The sequence below is a fragment of the Chaetura pelagica genome, unplaced genomic scaffold, assembly GCF_000747805.2.
Source record: "Chaetura pelagica isolate M959 unplaced genomic scaffold, ChaPel_1.0 scaffold79, whole genome shotgun sequence".
Taxonomy (NCBI): domain Eukaryota; kingdom Metazoa; phylum Chordata; class Aves; order Apodiformes; family Apodidae; genus Chaetura; species Chaetura pelagica.
In genome coordinates, this window is record NW_009969339.1 from 3544525 (window position 1) to 3565203 (window position 20679).

Genomic DNA, 20679 nt, shown 5'->3' on the forward strand with positions numbered 1-20679 from the left:
CGTGAAAGGCAGCTTATGTTTGTTTTCTTAAATCTTAGTGGTTTGGTCCTCTGAAGAGTCATTGCATACATTTTCTGAATATGCTAGATATTAATAATCTTGCTGTCAGAGGAACCAGATCTTTTCATCCCTTAATTCACTTCAGTGTACTGGCCCCAGGTCTTAGCTGGCTAACCTTTCTTGTGGCAGAGAGAAATCTTGTGATCTCCTGCTGTTAGTATTTTTTAAATTATTACTTATGAATGGAAAAAAAGAACTTGAGAAAATGTCTCTTAAATACTTGATGACTTCATTTAATCTATATGCTTTTTGTTGCAAGGATTGAAAATTCCCTCACAAAGTTCAAATCCTTCTGCATAAATAAGGCTAAGTTTTACTGGCAGAGTCTACCTAGGATAGGTAGGCAAAGACTTTTCCCCTTGCTAAGCCTGCCTCTACAGTAGCTAAGCACTTCGTAGAGTAAACATGCAGTCACATTGCCACTAATTTTGAAATAGACTGTAATTGATTCTAGATTCTCCAGAATCATATCCCAGAATACTTCTCACCTGGCTAAAGTCCCACTTTAGGAGATGGGTTATGGTCTCTCGTGGAAGAATTGTGCTGTGTAGAAACACTCCTAAGATGAATCCCATGTGTATCTGGAATACTCCCAGCTCTCATTTCTATCTATTCCACTGAGTCAACCCTAGATAACGCGTGGTTCTCTTTTGGGCTGTGTTATTGTTTCAGAAGATAAACAGGTTTTGCTGAGTGAATGGCATTTTAATGGTGGATTTTGATTGTTGAAGGACAAGAGATGAAGTCAGTCATGCTAGCTAGATATTGTGAGAGTGATACTGGAGACAGCTAATAAAAGCCCCATTCCTATGGATTGTCCATGTGTAGGATGCTGCTTCTGGTGCCTGAGAGCAAGCACAGATAACTCTGTCTTGTATGACTAGAAGTTCCAGAGCTTCCCTATAAAGAAGGCCTCTTTCATGGAGCTATATTAAGAGCTTTCACTGCTTTTTAAGTTCTAGGACATACAAATGAATGAGTAGACATGAGTAAAGAAGCAGATTGCTACTCCCGAGTGTCCCAGGTTCACGTTTAGGTAATGGCATGATGGAGAATCAGTTGTCAGCACAGAGGACTAGGGAAATTCCTTTCCTACTCAATAGGTGGAAAGATACTAGTTACGTGCTTGACATAGCAGTTGGCTTTAAGGAAGCTAGGATCTTGAATAGACCTGAAACTTCTTCCCCCAAGGAACTCATGAAGGAGTAGGTACTGCATGTAAAACACCTTCTTCTGCAGGATGTAGTTTGCAGGCTCATCAACACTGCTATTGGAGGTCCTGGCCAAGTCGATGGTGCTGAGGAGACTACTTACTTATAGAGAAGGATTTTCTTTCACCTTCAACAAATATTATCTTCAATAGTGTGCCCATACCCACTGCTGTATTAAGCCTTTATTGTGCTGTGCCAGGAGGGGAGCCCTGGGTTTCTGAAAAGCCAGTGGAGGAAGGATCTGTTACATGGAGAGCAGCTGCAGGATGGTAGCAGGCTATGGCAAGACAGCCTGGCAGCTGATGCAGTGGTTTGAAACATGCAGCTAGAAGATTATCCTGTTCCTATAAGTCTGCTCTGGCAGCTAAGGAGGAGGAGCATGGGGAAGTGTAGTGCTGCACAAGGGAAACATGGGTCTGTGTCCACTGTAGTGGCTGCAGCAGATAATTTGTTATCACATTAATATAGATGTAATTTTTACTTTGTTGAATGCCTTGGATGTAAATTCCTCTCCACTCTTCTTACCATATGAGTATGTAGATATAATTAGAAATAAAAACTATTAAAAAATACCACGTTTTACAAGACATTTCAGGCATCTTAGCAAAAGAGCATGAAAGCAGAACTGAAAAGTCTATTTGTCTCATAAAGGATGTGACCAGACCTTTGAAAAAGGCCCACAGGACTATAAAAGAGTTGTGTAGTCATCACAACAGAAAACAGGCGAGTCTGAACTCATATTAAAATTAAATATGGTCAGTCACATTTTTCACAGGTGCAAAGCATGTACAAACCTGGGTTTAGTTTGCATAAGGGAGGTAAGAGCACTTGAGAGCCCAAGCTCACTCTACCCTGAAGAGAAACTTTTAAGGTCTTAGAACTACTGTTCTGTATTGTCCAGCTGAAAGATTTTCAAGTGCAACTATGTTAGGCAAATGGAAAACGTAATTCTTCTACACTGTACAGATTATTTCTGGGTTAAACTCTTCTCTGCTTAGGCTACTGGGTCTCTAGGATAGCTATACCAGAGTGTTCCTGCTGTAAATCATCCCCAATATGAATGAAGTAACTCTCTGGTCCACCTTAATTCAAACAAGGCCCCTTTTTCTTTGGTCCCTGTTCACATTACAGTTTTTGAGTGCTAATATTAGGCATGCATTAAATGGAGCTTTCTTCTTTGTCTCTGACATGCCATATCCATTCTTTTACACACTATGACTGATGCCCTGACCTGTAGCTGGATCTCCAAGTTGCAGTTAAAGCAAGTATTAAAGACCATTTTTCCTCATCTCTGCAAATGCTGCTTTAAATAAGCAGAATTGACATAATGGAAAAATAGGTGTCATACCCAGTTTTGAATACTCTTTATAGCATGTAAAATGCACTTGGTTAAGCTCTTAAAATCACATGGGAGCATCAACTAGACATCTGAGGATCAAAACACAGACAGAAGCTTAAGAAAATCATGGATGCATTTGTTTCATTGCCATGTGAGAAATCTAAGACCTGAATGCAAAAATTCATTCATGCAAATATACCTTTCTGCTTGAGCAGGGACCACTAAAATTACAAGAGCTCCTCATAAGTATAGGTATCTGTCTGTGCATTTTTTACACACTCTGATAGCTTCTGTTAATAATATTTACCACAGCCTTAGATCCTCAATGTGTTGCTTCATAAATCTAACAGATGGAGAACTTGAGGCCCAGAGAGACAATAGGCCAGATTCTCAATGTCCCAAGGCATATGAAATGCGATTTGCATTACAGGTTAGGAACTCTGAATTTGGACATCTGGGTGTCTTTGAATGATCTGAGACTTAGGTATTTTAGTTCAGACTATACAAAACAGCATTAAGAAGCTAGGTTTCCCAGATCTTAAGCTAGGACTCTGAGTACTCCTTCTTGGTACTTTTGATTACTTGACATTTCTTATGTTAGTGTGTATTCACTTTCAATTTACTGGTCTGATTTTCTATAATTGGCTCCTTGTAGTTCAACAGGAAAAGAGTACAAATTTTCTGACTATTATTTTATTTACAAATCTGTAACTGAGCAATCAGGTAAGTTTTGACAGTTAATGCCTTCATCCAGTGTCTACTACATCCAGTGAGGGCCACGAAGATTATGAGAGGGCTGGAGCATCTCTCCTATGAAGACAGGCTGAGGGAATTGGTGTTGTTCAGCCTGGAGAAGAGAAGGCTCCAGGGAGACCTTATGGTGGCCTTCCAGTACCTGAAAGGCCTACAGGAAAGCTGGGGAGGGACCTGGGAAGGGACTTTTTCCCAGGGCATGCAGTGATAGAACAAGAGGTAATGGCTTTAAAATGGAAGAGGGTAGATTAAGATTAGACATTAGGAAGAAATTCTTCAGTGTGAGGGTGGTGAGACACTGGCACAGGTTGCCCAGGGAAGTTGTGGATACCCCCTCTCTGGAAGTGTCCAAGACCGGGTTGGATGGGGCTTGGAGCAACCTGGTCTAGTGGGAGGTGTCCCTGCCCATGGCAGGGGTGTGGAATTAGATTAACTTTAATGGTGCCTTCCAACCCAAACCATCCTGTGATTCTATGATTTGCAAACTTTAGTAGGCAATTGTTCAAGCTCTTACTGATATTAACAAGCACTAGCTCTAGTTCTCCAAGTTCTCTACCTCCAAAACCAGTGGGAATGCAATTTTAATTATGGTTCTTTGCCACACCAAATATCATTTTAGGCTGTCAATGGTTAGATGTCACTTCTCTTTGATGTAGATTTTTTATGATTTTATTAAAGACTTGCAGACCTGATGGAAGAACATCAAGAAGAGTTAGCAACAATAGAGTCTATCGACTCAGGAGCTGTCTACACTTTGGCTTTGAAGACTCATGTTGGAATGTCTGTGCAAACATTCAGATACTTTGCTGGATGGTGTGACAAAATTCAGGCAAGTGAATATGTAAAGGAAAAAATTGATGGTGGTGCTTCTCTACACTGCCCAAAAACAGTGTTAGCAAAAGTAATGAAGGAACAAAAAATAAAGCAAACCAGAGTTTTACCTAAAATGGGTCTCCCGGGCAATACAAAAGGACACACGGCTTACAGTTGGAGAATATGGATTTAGAATGTGACTCTAAGTATCTAAGAAATCAGTTGAGGTGTCATAGTGGATAATCCTGCTTAGTCAGCTCTTGACTGTTCATGGAGAAGAATGTCACTGTGGTCATCGTGCTGCTAAGTGTAGAGCCTCATGTTCTAGGTTACATTCTGACTCAAGCTGGTGAGTTTGCTTGGTGTCACAGCACATGGCACAGGTTCAACAGCATTTCCTCAAGTGTCTTTAAGATCCACAATCAAGAATATAATTCAGTGTTTTATTGTCCATCAGACCCTCTCTTTGTGTTCTTGCATACTTTTGTTATCTCTGCTTTATTATCTATGTTTTTTGTTGTCTGTGGTTTGTTCATCCAGCTGAAAACCAGGAGTTGACTACAGTATCCATAGTAGAAAATTACACAGTAGAAGCATCCCTGCCACTTTCTCTGATGCAAAAATGCTTCTGGTTTTGAAGGCTCCCCCATGGCTTTCCAAAACAAATTTATCAATATATCTGTAATAAATATTCTTAAGCAATACCAAGCATTGTCCCTCCTCTGTCTTTTAGGGTGCAACAATTCCAATTAACCAGGCCCGGCCAAACCATAATCTAACGTTCACCAAGAAAGAGCCAATAGGGTAAGTATAACTTTTTTTTTCTTCTTAGTGAAAGCCTTGACTTACAGAAAAAAACATTCAAAAGCTGCCATCAAAAATTTAACCTTTTCCCTGCTTTTCTGTACCTTAAGTGTCTGTGCAATTGTTATTCCCTGGAATTACCCACTGATGATGCTTGCATGGAAGAGCGCGGCGTGCTTGGCTGCAGGCAACACACTTGTGCTCAAGCCAGCTCAGGTAAAAAAGAAGTACAGCTGACTCTGATCCTCCTTTATTTGTTCAGGCAAAGTAATTCAAGCAATCTAGTGGATTCAGGCCAGCCCTCAACCTATACTGATACATGGGGTTGTTCCTCCCCAGATGCAGCACTTCACACTCACCCTGGTTGGATTTCATTAAGTTTCTCCCTGCTCAACTCTCCAACCTGTCCAGGTCACGCTGGATGGCAGCACAGTCTTCTGGCATGTCAGCCAGGTCATTAATGAATATATTAAATAGGACTGGAACGAGTACCAACCCTTGGTGGACCCCACTAGACACAGGTCTCCAACTAGACTCTGCCTCACTTACCAAAACTCTCTGAGCTCTGTCCTTCAACCAATACCCAATCCACCTCACTGCCCAATGTATATCCAATCATATAATCCACACTTCTTGCATTGTCAATACTGTAAGAACAAATACTGTATCAAAATGAAGATGTATTGAATATAAAAGATATCATTACACATTTAGTTAAAACAGGAGACCTAATTAAAATGTTTTTACTTAGGTGACACCTCTGACTTCCTTGAAGTTTGCAGAACTCTCAGTAAAAGCTGGATTTCCTAAGGGTGTTATAAATATTCTGCCTGGTTCAGGTAAAACTTATCTAGTTATTTTTCTGAAAAGAGTAGGTCATGCTAAAACTGGTGAACTGATTTTATCTTTTTGAACGCCTGTTACGTAAGTGCATGTATCTTCGCATGTAGTAGGCTTGCATCTATGTCATACAGGGATTTCACATATTTCCAGAACAGAATAGGAAAAATCTGTATGTCACCTGGATCTAGCTAGTGGTAAGAGCTGTCAGCTTTCCCCTTTACAAGTTCACAAAAATAGTGACAAAAAAATGTGTTAGAAGTGTGTTTCACTTGATTTTAAAACTTCATTTTTTCTCCTAATCTTGTCATAACTGGGAAGTATTTAAATGTGACTGTGAGAGCTAGAGCAAGCTCTTAAGACCATAGGTCATAGGTCCTTATCATGTTACCTGATGTTACATTTTCCTGTTTTCCCTAAGGAAGAAAAGTGACAATGAAACTGTAGGTGGCAGGCTCTGTTCCAAATTAGATTGTTCCACCTACAGTGAAATCTTAGGAAGGAAGTCCTTTAGTCTAGACAGATGGAGTAATCTGGAGACTCTAATGTGATCCAAGTTAACTAATACAAGATTTTTCATAGTCGTATCAATAAAGCTGTAAATATAAATAAAGATGTGATACTGTGCTTGACTGATATTCTGTTAGCTCTTTCTGTACTACAGTGCTGCTGCTGGAATAGAAAAAATTGCCCATGTGCTGTTCAGTTAGGCTGTTTTCCTCACCCCAACAGGTGGCTTAGTGGGACAACACCTGTCTGAACATCCAGATGTTCGCAAAGTTGGATTCACTGGTTCAACACCAACTGGTAAACAGATCATGAAGAGGTACTCTCAGCAAAAGATTCATAAATGAATGCTGCTTAATCTAGTTCTGAAGTATCTTATTAGCTATATTGTGCATGTAGCAGGAATAGAAAAGCATGATGACATATGGTTGTTTACATTTATTTAGAATTCTCAGTCACTTTTGGAAAATAGAAGTTAATACATTTTCACTAGACATGATTCAAATGAACTAATGAAATAATCTCTTTTAAAGTTGTTTTTTTCTGTTATTATTTATATTTTTACAGTGCAGCCACTAATCTGAAGAAGGTTTCTCTTGAACTTGGTGGTAAATCACCATTGATCATATTCAATGACTGTGAACTTGACAGAGCTGTAAAAATGGTAATGTTACTTAGAAGTAAGATATATTCAAATCCTTTGTGATACATCCTTACAGTATTACAATATGCTTGTTGACTTGCCATAAAATGCAGTAGAGATTCCTAGCATGAAAAATCATGCAATCTGTTAGAAAACAGACTTATTTTTCTTCAGAATGTTTCTTTATGCCAGCACAGTTAAATTGTTCATGCTGCACCAAAAAGGCAGGGATCAGTACCACCAGAAACACATATTAGGAAATAAAACAAAACAAAGAAGTACATCTGGAAAATATTTTCACTAGCCAATTTAAATCTGACAACTCAAAAAATCCCTCCCAAAAACACTCAAAAAATTAAAACCTGAAAGTGAGTTAAAATACACATAGAGCTCCTTATTGCCATATAGTTATTAATTCACCATCAGTCACCACAATCCACCTTTCTAAGCAGCCATAATGTGTTTTAAGTTCATAGGTAAGACATGCAAATGAGAAATTAAGTGGATTTAGGGGGCTTATTTCATGCTCTGGTAATCTGATTCATCAAAATGACAGCAGATGCAGTTTGCTCACCAAGAAGCAAACAAAGGTCTTGAACTCTATACTTACCCAAAGTGCTAATTCTGTGAATTCTCCCAGCAATAGCAGGTTCTGCTACCAGGAAGAAACTAGTATACACTTTCCCCATTTTTGGAGTTTCTTTAGAAGAGTCTGAGTGACTGCACAGTGAAGTATATGTGTAAGAACAAAAGCTGAAACTTAGCAGTCAGGGCACTGCTTGACCCCATCACTGTTCTCAACTGTGCAAGTGTGAGTGACACAGAGGTTGGCCTGGGCTATAGCTGGCATTGATGGTTTTAAATGATAGTGAAACTATGTTTTTTTTTGTTATGCACTTGACACTAGCACATGATCCCAGTCATCCCTGTTAACACCAAGATTCTAGGCCTTTGCAGCTGCCAGAAAAACACCTTTTAGGAATTTTGCTTGTCCTGCTCTTCCTTCCCCCACTTCCCTATCCCCTTTGAAAAACAATGGTGGGTACCAGTTCTTGGTAAATAAAAAGGAACAAACTGCATGGGGTGTGAATCCACACTCTTGAAGTAGGATGTTCTCTGCAGATGACAGTTAGGTAATATTCACCCAGATACACGGGGCTGTCGACACAAGCAGCATTGCTCAGTGGATTAGCCGAGTTTTATATCTGCTGGTCATGCTGCCAGCCCTCTTCTCTGAGATGCTGCAGTAGGTGTTTCTGTGGCATGCTGGTGGAAATGGAAGAGTGGTGCTAATGGGTTCATCCTGTGCTGTTTGTCTCCATGGAAGTGTGTTTGCCAGTTACAAGATTAGTCGGCTTGTTGCATTGCTGATGTCCCTTTACGTAAAGCATTATGTGCTGAAGGTCACAAACACAGAATGCAACCCGAGGGAACAGAATGAAAGGGAGACTGATCAAAAGGCTGCATTTAAATATTAATTTATTTTCCCCTGCTTAGGGTATGGGAGCAGTGTATTTCAACAAAGGAGAAAACTGCATTGCAGCTGGCAGGCTGTTTGTGGAAGAATCAATCCATGATGAATTTGTTAGAAAAGTGGTAAGATATTCAAAGGTTATAGTTTAAGCAAATAATTTACTGTGGCACAAAGAGCCACTAATTCTGTAGACACTTGCACGTCTTCTTATTTTCAGTTGTTTAAATTCTAATTATTGCTTACGATAGGCAATGTTGCTTCTCAAGAACCTCTTTACAGGGTTAAAAGGAAGGCACAGAAAGGAGATACATCAGTAATGCACAGATAAGTGACACTGAAGTAGATATTGTACCTTGACTAGGAAAGTAAGATTAAAAAAATTATGGAATTTACATCAATGTGATTGAAGACTGCAGTGAAGTTTTTTAAAAAGGCATATTGGAAAGTGTAGCTAGATTAATACAAAGGCTATTAAAAATCCAGTAATCATCACACTGTAACAGTGGAAAATTCATTTATCTACCTCAAGATCAGGAAATCACTATTACTAACTTACCACTGTAAAAGCTTAATGTTTTACATGCTTGTCTTCAAGCAGAAGAGAATGGATACAAAAAACAGCATAAAAAAATCTTTCAGAAGAAAGTATCAAGCATAAGATACCATGCCATTTTAGAAAGAGCATTTCACCCTCTAGGAGTCCAGCCCTTTCTTAGAGCCAGATTTCGTAGTATAAGCGATGAAACATCCCAAATCACTGGTCACTTCAACAACTATTTGCTGTGTTTTGTAACTTCCTTTTGATCCGGTCACCCACAGGTGGAAGAAATAAAAAAGATGAAAATTGGTGACCCACTTGATAGATCTACAGATCATGGTCCACAAAATCACAAGGCACATTTGGAAAAGCTGCTGCAATATTGTGAAACTGGAGTGAAAGAAGGAGCCACTCTAGTGTATGGAGGAAAACAAGTTTGTAGACCAGGTAAAAGACTTTGCAAACATGTTCGGAACTTTTACACTTTAAAAGTTATCATGGTTGTGTCTGCTGCATGATGTGCAGTAGCAATACCATGGGAACAGTAGCAGGTATGTCCAAGATAACACTTGAGAACTGGGCTTTCAAGGGTCCTATTAGGAGAAGCTGTCTAACTGAAGCAGAAAATGAAATTAGATCAGAATCTAGGCTATACAAAAACCTTTTGCTCATTTATTCCTGTTGTTTATGGGGCATTGAGGCCTTTTGTACAACATTCTTGAACTGTCAAGTATCATAACTAAATCCACTTGGGTCAACAAAACACTAAAGATGACTGAGGAAAATGCTGGCAGAGTCTCCATAAGGTATTATTATTATAAGTCTTTTTTTTTGCTATCTAAATAATATGAAAACTAAGTTTAATGAGAAGGAATTAATTCAATCTTTGCTTATTAACATCTGTCCTGTATCAATAATGAAGGATAAGCTTTTGCATCAGAGTTTCAAAACATAATGATTGCATCCTTAAATTATATCAAAGTGGAGATTTCCAACTATATGAAATCAATGTAATGAAACTAAGTGGGAAATCTTATGGGAAGGGGAAGCAATTACTGAAAACCTCTGAAGCTGATTTACCCACTCACAATGAAATACACTTGCTCACCGAGATGCAGGTGACCAGGTTTGATTGTGTGTAACACCAGGACAGTCCTTGACTGGCAACAATGAACTAGTTTTTGGACAGGTTTTTACACCCTTTAGAAATGAACAGGTGTTAGGAAGAGGTCCATTGCCTCCCAATTTCTTTTACTTCAGCCTCCACAAATCTTAGGCAAAGTTGCTGCCTATGGCATGTTTTTCTTTTTTTGGAATATGCAGATCATTATGGCTACAGTGTATCTTCTTGTAGGGTACTGAGAAAGACAGTCCCCTGTGACACACTGTAACCTTGTCTTCCTGCTGTTAAGAGTGCAGGATTTCCCTGGAGGAGTCCCCTGGGCTGTGAAACACAGACCAGACCTGGCAGGGAACAGCAGTTGTTGCTCTGATCAATCCAGGCCATGCTTTTAGTTCTTGTTTTCTGCTGTTTCTCTGGTGCTTACACACATGCATTTCCGATCATACTTCATTCATATCAATCTTAATGTTTTCTGTTTCAAGTCTCAATATATCTCTGACCTCAAAATATGGAAAAGAGATGGCCTGGGCAGTACAAAACACAAAGTGTTTCCACTATGCTTAAATGATGCTCTATTGTCCATTTAGGCTTCTTCATGGAACCCACTGTATTCACAGATGTTGAAGACCACATGTATATTGCACAGGAAGAGTCCTTTGGTCCTGTGATGGTGATTTCTAAATTTAAAAATGGGTATGTTCTCATCCAGTTAATGTTAGGAACTTTCTCATTTTCTAAATGGAGAAATGATAGCGTATGTGGTATGATCTTGGTAAATCTCCTAAGACTAGTCTGAATACCTAGATCCTCTTCCAGCTAAATTCTGATAAAATACTTTTTTTAGTAAGGGTTATCCTGCTCCATGTTGATACAGAACTAAAAGTATTACCAGTGTGTGACAGGATAGAATGCAGCTCTTAATTGCCAGTTCTTAAATACATCTTAGCATTCAGTAAAACATTTTTACTGAAGTTGATGTGGTAATTGCAAAAGCTTCATCAAATTACAAAATATGTATTTTTTCCATTGGAATCACTTCACTTCCCTCTTTGTCACAAGACCGCAGAGCTTTGCTGTGCACTGTGTAACACTGGCACATGACTGCTGCAAATGAAAATCCCTCTGTTTGTTGTAGACTGCAAGTTTTAGCAGCTTTCATTCCAATTCATAGGAATTATTTTACACACAGGTGGGATTAAAATCCTCTATAGAAACTTCATGTCACTACTACAGGTTTCATTTTCTGCAGTTTGATAATGAAGTTAAGAACCACCCACACAGATAACCCTTCATGTCTATAAATTATGTATCATGATAAGGGACTGTATTGAGTTTAAGTTTTATGTTATTATTATGGATTTTTGCAGATGACATGCAAATAGAATACAGCACTCTGGACATGTCCTGAAAAGTTGTATCTCTTTGAAAGTCTCACTTTCAGCACTTATTCTCCATTAACTTAAGCAGGGCAAAAATTTTAGCAAACACCCATCATCTGCAGCCAAACTCTGCTTTAAAAGTATTTTTATATTCCTCTGAATCCCCAAGTTGTACTGTAGCTGAGCAAAGTTGGTATGCATAGCGCAACTTGTCCTTTGACATTTCTTAGTGTAGATCTTATCTACTGAAATGTAACATTACGAGCTTTACAAGTTTGAAGCGAGGGTATGAATTTCCATAGCGCTGTCGGATTCACGCACTGATATATTGTCTTTGAAAAGCTGACTGCAGAGGACTGAGCGTGGGAAAAGGTGCTCCAATGACATGGAAGGTAGAAGGTTGCCAACATTTGTTTATTTTACCTGGTTGCAATTAAATAATTTCTTTCCTCTGCAGGGACGTCGATGGAGTGCTGAGACGGGCAAATACCACAGAATATGGTTTAGCTTCTGGAGTTTTCACAAAAGACATAAGCAAAGCACTCTACATCAGTGAAAAGCTAGAAGCTGGAACAGTTTTTATTAACACATATAACAAAACTGATGTGGCAGCACCATTTGGTGGATTTAAACAGTCTGGCTTTGGGAAAGATTTAGGTAAGTTGTTCTCTCCCTCCCTTTCTCTCCCTCCCTCATTTCTCATCTGACAGTCCAAAACGATGAAAAATCCACCTTATTTGTGTATAGTGTAGCTAGTAAAACATGAGCTATGGGTGCATTTCCTGCATCTCCTGTATTCCTCCATAGAATCATAGGGGTTGGAAGGGACGTCTGAAGATCAAGTCCAACCCCCCTGCTGCAGCAGGAACACCTAGGGCAAGTCACATAGGAACACATCCAGATGGGTCTTGAAAGTCTCCAGAGAAGGAGACTCCACAACCTCTCTGGGCAGCCTGTTCCAGTGCTCTGTCACCTTCACAGTGAAGTTTTTCCACATGTTGAGGTGGAGCTTCCTGTGCTGCAGCTTGGTGCTGTTTCTCCTCGGGCACCACTGAAAAGAGACTGGTCCATTCTTGACATCCACCCTTCAGATAGTTATAGATATTAATAAGGTCCCCTCTTAGTCGTCTCCAATTACACTCATCTATTTCCTCTCCCATCCCTTCAATATTCCCACCTCAGTACCTCCAGTTCAGCCTTTCCTGTACGTTTTCTCAATGTCAGGACATGCCAAATATTCCTCCGCTCAGAGCAGTCACATTACAACTTGTCCAGACCCTTGTACAAGTTATGAAATGCTGTCAAGCAGCAAAGGTACTGGCCAGAATATTCTTTCCTTTCCCTGAGGGAGAACACTAATTTAGGTTTCTTCTCTAAACTTGTAAGAACATGGGAAATATTTTTACACCTTAAAATGTCATCAGAATTTGCCAACAGCCACAGAGAAAGATACATAAAGTCTTGTCTTTTCAAAACCAGTTTTTAAGAAAGTGAGGTCTAGTCTGTCAAGAGAAACTTCACAAGCCTGGACAGATCAAACCTCATGGCAAAGAAAAATTAAAGAAAAAAAATTGTTCAGTGATACAACAGATTTTTGCCTTTGGAATCTCTAGCAAGTCATCAGACATCTCCTGAAAGCAAAACAAGTAATAGTATCAGGGGGAAAAAAATCACCAATTTTCACACAGCTGCTTTGCCTTGGGCAAACCAAGCTTTGTTATTTTCAACAGAGAGTCCCAAATGGCCATCTTGAGACTGCCAGAGTTCAGTCCCACCCAGGTGGCTGCTGGTGAAATTCCAGCTCCTTTTACTTTATACATCTGTTTGGTTTGGCCTCTTCTTGTCAAACCAGTTTTGTAAATCTCAGTGGGAGGGTAAGTTAGTTAGATTCAGTTGTTCCTTAAGGACTCAAATATTGGCTAAACCAGTTTATTTTTTTAATAATATAGTCTGGGAAAACATTATCTCATTTAGTTGCTGTTCTAACTGGTGAATATTGTGCTTGTACAGGTGAAGAAGCTCTTCATGAGTATCTTAGAACCAAGGCTATCACTGTGGAATATTAAAGCAACAGCCTCACTTGGAAAGTAAACTTTCAGAAGAGTTTGAATCTTAATGACTCCATGAAGCACTTAATCCTGTGATATGCTGACTTCAGAGCTATGAATGAAAAAATCCCAACAGACCAAACCAAAACACCCATTCCATGGATAAGGTTCTATAAATCAGGTCCAAATTTTAGTCTCACTGAAGAAATAAAAGCATTTGGAATTTGACCTGAAGTTATTTAAATTATGCAGCAGCAGTTGTTAGTACAATGCCCTTGAAAAAAAGACTGAGAAAATGGCTTGGCTTATTTTTTTAAATACAACTGAAATTCTCATATGCCTCACATTTGTGTGAACATAATATTTACACAATCATTTAAAATCCTTACTCATTAGGCTTCTTCTAAAGTTGAACTAAAATATACTTATTATGCCATTTTTGCTATAAACCTGTTCAAGATTTACAGCAGCAATTAAACATTCTGCTCTGGTGATTCTTCAGCAGTACAGAAAACCTTTGTGCCATAAGAAGTAACTCAATGCAAGGAAGTGCACTTACTATGATCTTTGTATAGTACATACAGAGTTCACCATTGGTGTTAAACTATGCATATCAAGCTAAAGTTACTGAAAATATTTTGTATCTTTTTGTTGATACGAAATGTGTGATCTGCCTGCAATTTGAAAGGTGGTTACATTAACAGATTAAAATCACTTTTTGTGTCTGTGCTCTGTTATCACTGTTTTGTACTGTGTTACTACTTTCTATTTCATACTTTTTCTTTCTTAATCAACGGGAAAATCTCTTGTAAAATGACTGAGTTAAGATGTTGGCTTTCAAACTTTCTTCAGTCTGAAGGAAATTTTCCACAGAAAGAGACCTTATCTAACAAACTAAGCCTGCTAAGACCACTTGCTCTTCTTAGATCACAACTGCACACAAACCTTAATCTGATCTGTGGGCTGCCATTAAAAATAGCAGTTCCATTGTTTGATTCCCATCCTTCCCACTCCCTGTTCAATCAGTTAATCCCAGTAAATTCCAGTACATCAAGCTCCCTTCTATTTTTAAGAAACTGCCTTGTGATAGGTACCAGAATCCTTGTTATTTCTTATCACAAGTATTACAGAAACAGATCTTAAAGAGAAAACTATAGATCTAAGTATAGGATTCAAAATTAGTTCTGTACATAACCCCAGGTTTCAAGTTTAGTATTTGAGCAAATGCAATAGCGGAAATTTTCCTTTAATATATATAAAAATACAAAGAAAATACAAAGTTCCTTTAAGAAACAACCAGTGACATCCAGGAATGTGACACGTACTTCTGAAATGCAAACTGATCTGTGAAGTAAATAAAACAGCCTGAATCATTGTATTTGACCTGAGGTAAGGATGAATGAGACACAGTTCCATCGATTGTGGTTTCACAATTGCTTCAAGCCAACCCAAGTACACACCAGCTGAAAACTCACTTTGTTATTCCTCTGGCAGTGACAGTTGTTAATAAAACGGAGAGGACAGAAACGTGGAAGGGGAAGTGGGAGATGAAAAGTGTAGCTTACAGCAACTGTAACACACCAGAGAGGCAGACTTCTGTTTAAGTACAGAAGGTCTCTGCACTACAGCCACAAACATTCCAGATGTGAGATGGTAACCTACCTTGAGAGACAGCTCAGTGCAGGCACAGACGATAAGTAATCCTTTGCTGAACTCTCTTTTCTCATGGCTGTCCTTATCCATGCCAGCTCACCTTCAAATGACCTCAGCCACTGCTTTAGTGTTCAACAATTATCATGAATGCAATGTAGACATATCTCTAATGTACTTTAAGATAATGTTTAATATTGAAGACCTTGTACATAACACTTCACAGGACATGGAATATAAAAACCAAAGCTTTTTTCCTAGTTAACTCTTTCTTGCCCTTGAAGCAAGAGCTTCTTCAACAAAGCAACAGAACAAGAATTTTAACTTAACTCGTTGAGGTGCCCCAAATTCTACCTGCTTTCTTAGTCTAACCTAGGATGAAATTCATTTACATGTTGCTTGATTAATAAAACCGTACGATTCCTCAGAAATCCAGCTTGCCTCAGTCATGAGTGGATCCTGAATCCCGCTATGTAAACTGTAGCAATTAACATGATCCTGAGGGATGCCACACTGGGAAACAAGGTAGTTTAAGGGCCAAGTCTTCAAAGGCAGAAGACATTATTTGCATGTGTGGGTTTTTCTGTGGCTTTGTTGTGTTGGGTTTTTTTTTAAGGAAAATAAAATGGATTTACTCATTCACTTTGCTGTCCAAAATTTCTATTTTGCCCTTTTCTCCCTTTTTTTTAGGAAACTTAATGTTGTCTATTGTTACTTCACCAGTTGTACAGTCATCTTCAGATTCCGAGTCATCTTCTGAAGTTAGTAGCTCTTCGTCTGTATCAGAATCACTCAATTCAACTACAGCCACATTCTGGAAAAAAAAAGATCTTAGTTATTACCACATGATACATTTCTATACCACTTCTGTCACTTGATTAAAAAAAAAATAAAGCAAACACATAAAACAGACTATTATTATAAGAAAATCACAATCAGAAAGACTTTTGGGTTCTCCTGGGATTATGAAAAATATAATTAATAGATTCCTAAATATTTATATTGTAATTTACATTGCCCTATAGCAAATACAAGTTCATTTTTGTATCATGATCAAAGAGAGAAATAAGTAGATAGCTGAACTCAGATACTCTCTATTTAAACTGACAAGCAGGAGGCATCAAAATTGATTTTCAGTAAATAATTCAAATTAATTAATTTTGTGTATAAGGGATCATGATATATATACAAAAGTACGTATTTATTAATGTAGTTCATATCTTATAACCTAATAGTGTTCATGACACTACAGATACTACAAAATAGCAAGTAGTTTAAAAGACCAGGATATTTTTTGAACCAAAAGCAATCATATGTTTCCATACGCAGAGATTTTTGAGGTCTGTTTTTCTCTCTGAAAATATCCATCGTAAACTTATAATGGACTTGTATGTAGCAAAGCAAAATACAGGAATTTGACAGGCAAATAAATGTTTTCAATGACTTGCAAATAGCATCAAGATGTTAATCATTAGGTCTCCCAGCTTCTTTAAGATAAAGCCAAGGCACTCAGCACTGTCAGGTGAAAAGTATTTTAAAAATCTGTAGGTACTCTGAAACAAACCAGTGGCAAAGAAATTATTCTAACAGCTCACATGCCCAGGCTGCCTTATGTCTGCCTTTTATCTTGTAGGTCTGCAGGCCAGAAGACACTTGTCTGAGACATGCAGATGTAATGTCACCTTCATATGAAAATTGTGTCACATGAGCATGTGGCTGCAGCACTGCTGCAGCACTTCAGTTAAAAACAGAAATAAAACAGTAATGTGAATATAAGTAAATAGACAAATACCAGCGATAAAGGACTGTAAGAATACTAACAACTTTTCTAAACTTAAGCCCTATAGCAAGTCCTAAAAATACCTACAAAGCACATCTGTGATTTATTACTCTTACGCTATAGTCTTCTGTTATGCCTTACTACACCTTGCACTGTGTCCAGTTTCTAAGCCACATTACATTTAAAATACAATCTGTGACTTACTTTTGATTCCGAGTTGCTGATTCAAAAGTGTATCTTACTGTGGCCTTAAACTACTTTGTTCCCAGGCATTAAATTCTCAAGTATGAAAACCAAGCAGTAAATTTTAACCAAATCAGCATTTTTATTACTTCTGTGTTTCGAATTTGGTAAAGACTTAGCCTTATCTATCAAAGTAGCTCATTTTAAGATGAGAGAATTATTCTTGTAATTTCTAAATTTCCTTTATAAAATGAACAATACAGTAAGTATTTACCATTTCTATAACTTTTTCTGTTGCACTGTCTAGATTTTCAATATCAAACTGGTGAGCTGGTGCTGTTACCATCTTTCTTCTTAGCTCATCATTTGCATGTGCCATCTGTGGTAAGAAATTCTGTACTTGGTCCAAAACTGAAAAAGAAATAATTATCACATGTACTTATACAAACAGGCACACATTAATTTATATGTGTATACACCAGAAATCTGAGCATTTAAGCATATTTCATTTGTATTTTAATTTCCAGCTGCCTACCACATTGAAGACGTTTTAATAGGAGGATTTATTATAACACTTAATTTCCCAAAACATGAACAGCAATAAGATATCAAATATATTGGTCAGCATGTGGTGTAGGAAGACATTACTTCAACAATTTCATCTGGATACTTAAACCCAAATGTGACTAGTTTACAGAAAGCTTACTTGTAAGCTCTATGGCTTTCAATACATATTGAGTGCTATCTTAAGAAACTTCCACATCAATAATCTCTCAATGGAAAAAAAATCACATCCTCCTTTCTTCCCTAGTAAAGTATGGAATTAAGGTCTCAAAAAAGATGGAAAAATTAACTGTAGCACAGACATCATGCTGCACAGAAGTTCAACATAATCAAAAGACATTCTACAATTATGATGGTGGGAGGGAGATGGATGCTCTATAGAAATACTGGTCTGAGCTCAGAGGGTCTTTCCAACAATTTTAAGATAATCAGTGTCATTAGGTGAATCCCAACTATTTCTCTTCCATGGAGGCAGGGAATATCCTCACCTGCCTCCAGAGCTGCTTCAAATAATTTTTGGTCCACACATGTAGATGAGCCAAGCATAAGTTTTCATTCTCTGTGAAGTAAGAGGCACTATCCCAAGTGAGCTTGACAGAAATGAAGCTCCAAAGTGAACCTCCAAAATGAAGAAGCAGCTCTAATAGGTACAATCTACCTTTGAAACTCTGTCTTCTTTGTCAAGACTTCTATCCAAGAAAGACCTCAATACTACAAATTTTGTTTTCTATTATTTTTTAAATCTTATCTCAATTAAAAAAAAACACAACACAATAATTTCACAGGAATTGATTCTAAATGAAATTATTTTATACACCAAATATTTTATACCGAGGTATTATTTCTGAAGAGAGGTAACAAGCCAAGGTCAGCAAAAAAGCAACAACTCTATACTGGAAAAGAACAACCTGAGACTTAAGAACCCTGGTATATTTTCATGAAGAGAAAAACTCCTGAAGATATACTATTTCCAAAGAGTGACAATTTCTACACGATGCACTCCTAGGCATAGGAGTTACACTGAAGAGAACGTTAGCATCTATGTGTAGCTTTGGCCAAGAAAGATGGAACATAACTTGATTGAAGAAAAAAAAATGTTTTCTTAATGCATTCAAATTAAGTTCTTTTGCATGAATGGTTATATGGTCTGGCTTAATAATTTTGCCAGCTCATTCATTAAAAAATGAAGTTCTGAAAATGACCTACGTGACTTGCATCCATTTGAAAGTAGCTGATTAGATGAAGACCAAAGATAAAACCTGGCCAACTCGCTACATGCAGACAGCAAGAGTATCTCTGTAAGGAGAACTCAGGCCCTCAATCATATCAGAGGTGCTGACCAGCATCACAAAACCTGGTTACATGATTAACCTGTGGGGTGTGCAACTGCATTGGTGGACCTAGCACCAGGAGAAAAAGAACACTTCCCTTCTCTCCCTTTATTAGTGTAAGGAAAGCACTGAAGCAAAAGTTATGTCACAGAATCACAAAATATTTATGGTTGGAAAGGACCTCTGAGATCAGAGTCCAACCATAAAAAACCAAACCAAAACCAAAACACACACAAATTCACACCCCCAAAACTCCCACAACACACAACCTACAATCTCAGCCACTAGATCATGCCCTGAAGTTCCTCATCTACAAGCTTCTTGAATACATTGATGGATGGTCACTCCAGCAGCTACCTGAGCAGGCTGGTCCAGTGTCTGATGACTCCTTCAGTAAAGAAATTCTTCCTGTGTCAAAGATGTGACCTACTGCTTGACACTGCTCCACTAACAAAGTGCTACTTACCACTACTCCTTGGCATCCTCACTGTCTGTAAAGCGGTGGCCTTCTTGCTGCTACATTTTGAACTAATCAACAACCTTTCTTCCAGCCCTGGAAACATTAAATAAGTATTTGAATGTTTACATGCATCAACAGCAAATGTCACATTTTAATTGGGATGCTCTCTTCTTGTCACCACTTTTTCATCTTTCTACAACAAGGCTGTCTCTGCCTCCAGGAATTCCAGTCTCCTTTCCTGCAAATACTGTTTGTTGATGTCTGTTTGGAGCAGACACCTCAGTGTTTATGTTTGTAGCAGGCAATGAATGTCTACAACTTCCTACCACAAGAGGCTGTGAAAGCAGATGGGATCAGCTGGTTCAACACAGAATCAGACAAATTCAGGGTAATGGAGTCATAATCTAATACTAAAAGGGCTGAGGAGGATCATTTTATCATCCCTACCTCTATAATTGCAGATACCAGGCAATTACAATGGACAACAGAAAGTGCTTTAGCTAACTAGTTCTCTAATTATCACGTGTAATTGCAGTGCTTGGAAAACAGCCAGGCTACACGCACCTCTGCAGGTGCAGGTTACTTCTTACAGGCTCCCACTGTTTTCAAAGTCTTTGTTAAAGATTTATCTAACACCAATTGCAAACGCACAACGAAACTACCTGTAATACCCCAGAGCAAACATAATCACTGCTAATTACACTGATTTAAATCCCTTCCCTCATGTCACGTGTGTGACTGTGGTGGCAATCAATGAAGGCAGGTCACCAACTGTGGTGCTAATCACCTCAGTTAACTATTTGCATGAGCAGAATCGTAAAATCCAAATGACGTCGGGAAAACCTACGTTAATTAGACACGTTAGTTACTATCGTCAACGCAGCCATCAGCCCTTTACCGTGAACTAAAGAGAAACTTTATTTCTGGTTGTTTTTTTTATTATTATTATTTTTTTAATCCCTACAGAAATGTAGGGATAACCCTAATTTAAGGTTTTAGGGTTTTTTTTCCCCGCCTGTATTTCCTCCTCACTGCGCCGGCAGCGCCCGGGGAAACGGCAGCGCTTCACAGCAGGCGGGGTGCAATAACGCAGGTGGTACCAGCACTCGGGTGACCTGACCAGCCTCCCCGGGCTGCCCGCAGGCCCGGCCCGACCCGACCCGACCCGGCCCCCACTCG

At 38.6% G+C, this 20679-nt stretch overlaps 2 protein-coding genes across 2 annotated transcripts in view; one reads left to right on the forward strand and one right to left on the reverse strand.

Moving 5' to 3' along the window:
* ALDH1L2 (aldehyde dehydrogenase 1 family, member L2) overlaps nt 1-13621 on the forward strand; it is a 28031-nt gene extending 14410 nt beyond the window's left edge. The window contains exons 12-23 of the mRNA XM_010005859.1: nt 2961-3094; nt 4042-4192; nt 4910-4980; nt 5091-5196; nt 5732-5819; nt 6553-6646; nt 6895-6991; nt 8468-8566; nt 9264-9429; nt 10693-10798; nt 11942-12141; nt 13495-13621. Of these exons, the coding sequence (XP_010004161.1) occupies nt 2961-3094; nt 4042-4192; nt 4910-4980; nt 5091-5196; nt 5732-5819; nt 6553-6646; nt 6895-6991; nt 8468-8566; nt 9264-9429; nt 10693-10798; nt 11942-12141; nt 13495-13550 (1368 nt within the window). The 3' untranslated portion in view covers nt 13551-13621. The remainder of the gene's footprint in view (nt 1-2960; nt 3095-4041; nt 4193-4909; nt 4981-5090; nt 5197-5731; nt 5820-6552; nt 6647-6894; nt 6992-8467; nt 8567-9263; nt 9430-10692; nt 10799-11941; nt 12142-13494) is intronic.
* Nucleotides 13622-15813: 2192 nt separating this feature from the next.
* The window catches only part of LOC104396078 (chromosome unknown open reading frame, human C12orf45), an 8173-nt gene continuing 3307 nt past the window's right edge, over nt 15814-20679 (reverse strand). The window contains exons 2-4 of the mRNA XM_010005861.1: nt 19507-19593; nt 17420-17556; nt 15814-15996 (exon numbers count right to left, since the gene is read on the reverse strand). Of these exons, the coding sequence (XP_010004163.1) occupies nt 15814-15996; nt 17420-17556; nt 19507-19593 (407 nt within the window). The remainder of the gene's footprint in view (nt 15997-17419; nt 17557-19506; nt 19594-20679) is intronic.